Here is a 1,570-nt window from a genome sequence, read left to right as displayed (position 1 = left end):
GATTCCTTCAACAGATATGCGACTGCGCGGACCGCGTTGACTGCTGGGCGTCCGATACCCTGCATAGCCGCTATCTGGAAGAGGGCTGTCGAGAGCGTGTCCAAAGTGGGCGTCGCACCTGCTGGTACGAATGTGAGCGTCTCTTCGAGGTATATCTTGCCCTTTTCGGCATCGCTAATCTCCTGATCGTTCCCCTCTATCTCCGCCGATCCAGCCGCCCTCGTCCTTTTCCGTTCTTGTGGTTGTGCTTCTGCTTCGACAGGTTGGGTATGTCGTGTGATTGTCATTTTACCTTTGCTCGTCAGAGTCGTCTGTGTCCTGGGTTTTGCGCCAGTCCCAGACATGATCTGGGCTTGTTTTCTATGGGTTTGAAACTAGTTTTAACGTTCTGAATGCTGTATCTAGCCCGGGTGCTCGTTTTGTAGTCGATAAGTCGCCCAAAATTTTCGGGGTCCTAGTCGGGGTGCCACGTGGTTCCGGTCCAAGAAAGGTTCCCAACTGACTATTAGTAGTGTTGCCGCGGCTCGGCTAGCCGAGAGCCGGCTGATGTAAGCCAGCTAAATTTCCTTAAGTGGCTCAGCTCGGCTTTTAGCTGACTCAAAGCTGGCTCAAGCCAGCACATAATTTTTAAAGTGGTGTGACTAGTGTTGCCGCATTTTTTTAACGGCTTATTTTTTGTTTTGTTTATACAGAGCGGAGTTTTCCCTCAAATTTTACGTTCTTAAACCTTCTGTATAGATGAGAAGTAGATCTAAATTTAGAAAAAAAAACCGCCAAGAACGACCGAGATTTGATTGAGAGATTCAATTGGCTTTGAAAAAAAGCTGGCTCATTTGAGCTGCAACTTGGCAACCAGCTAAACATAAATAGCTCAACGAAAACGTAATGCTTCTTTACGTTCTTTTTTGTATAATTTAGATCTACTTCCTATCTATCTGGAGAGTCCAAGAACGTAAAGTTCGAATAATAATTACGCTCTCTATAAGCAAAACAAGAATTTATCTGCTAAAAAACGCAGCATCACTAGGTGTGACTGATTTTTTTTAATATAGGGGATAGGGGATTTACCTATTATTTTGTAGGCAGAATACCCTCATTGGCATGTTTGTTGACAGATATTTACCAATGGGTTTGACCAATGTGTAGTATATGCATTGATGTGCACACTATTTCCTAATTGGGAAAAGTGTTACACTTTTTTCTGCCACACCTGATGTCAGGCACAGTGTGCATTTGGGTAGGTAACTGTTTCCCACGCTTTTTGGGCCAGAAGAGTTAGTGGCTAGCAATGGTGTGGTCATTGTTAGTGATGATGTGCACACTATTTCCTAATTGGGCCATTTCCTAATTAAGAAAAGTGTTACACTTTTTTCTGACAAACCTGATGTCAGGCACAGTGCACATTTAGGTTGGGAACTGTTTCCCATGCTTTTTGGGCCAGAAGAATTAATGGCTAGCATGGTGTGGTCATTGTTAATGATGATGTGTGCACTATTTCCTAATTGGGCAACTTCCTAATTGGGAAAAGCATTACACTTTTTTCTGACAGACCTGATGTCAGGCACAGTGC

The 1,570-nt window shown here is 43.9% G+C and overlaps 1 protein-coding gene across 1 annotated transcript in view; it reads right to left on the bottom strand.

Moving 5' to 3' along the window:
• Nucleotides 1-344, bottom strand: part of LACBIDRAFT_332762 (uncharacterized protein) — a gene marked incomplete at both ends in the record, with an annotated part of 568 nt that extends 224 nt beyond the window's left edge. The window contains one exon of the mRNA XM_001887295.1: nucleotides 33-344. Coding sequence (XP_001887330.1) covers nucleotides 33-344 — 312 coding nt within the window. The remainder of the gene's footprint in view (nucleotides 1-32) is intronic.
• Between the last annotated feature and the right edge of the window lie 1,226 nt (nucleotides 345-1,570).

Source organism: Laccaria bicolor, genomic scaffold, assembly GCF_000143565.1.
Source record: "Laccaria bicolor S238N-H82 LACBIscaffold_44 genomic scaffold, whole genome shotgun sequence".
NCBI classification, from domain to species: Eukaryota; Fungi; Basidiomycota; class Agaricomycetes; order Agaricales; family Hydnangiaceae; genus Laccaria; species Laccaria bicolor.
The sequence above is the reverse complement of the archived record's forward strand: the minus strand, read 5'-3'. Positions and strand labels throughout refer to the sequence as shown.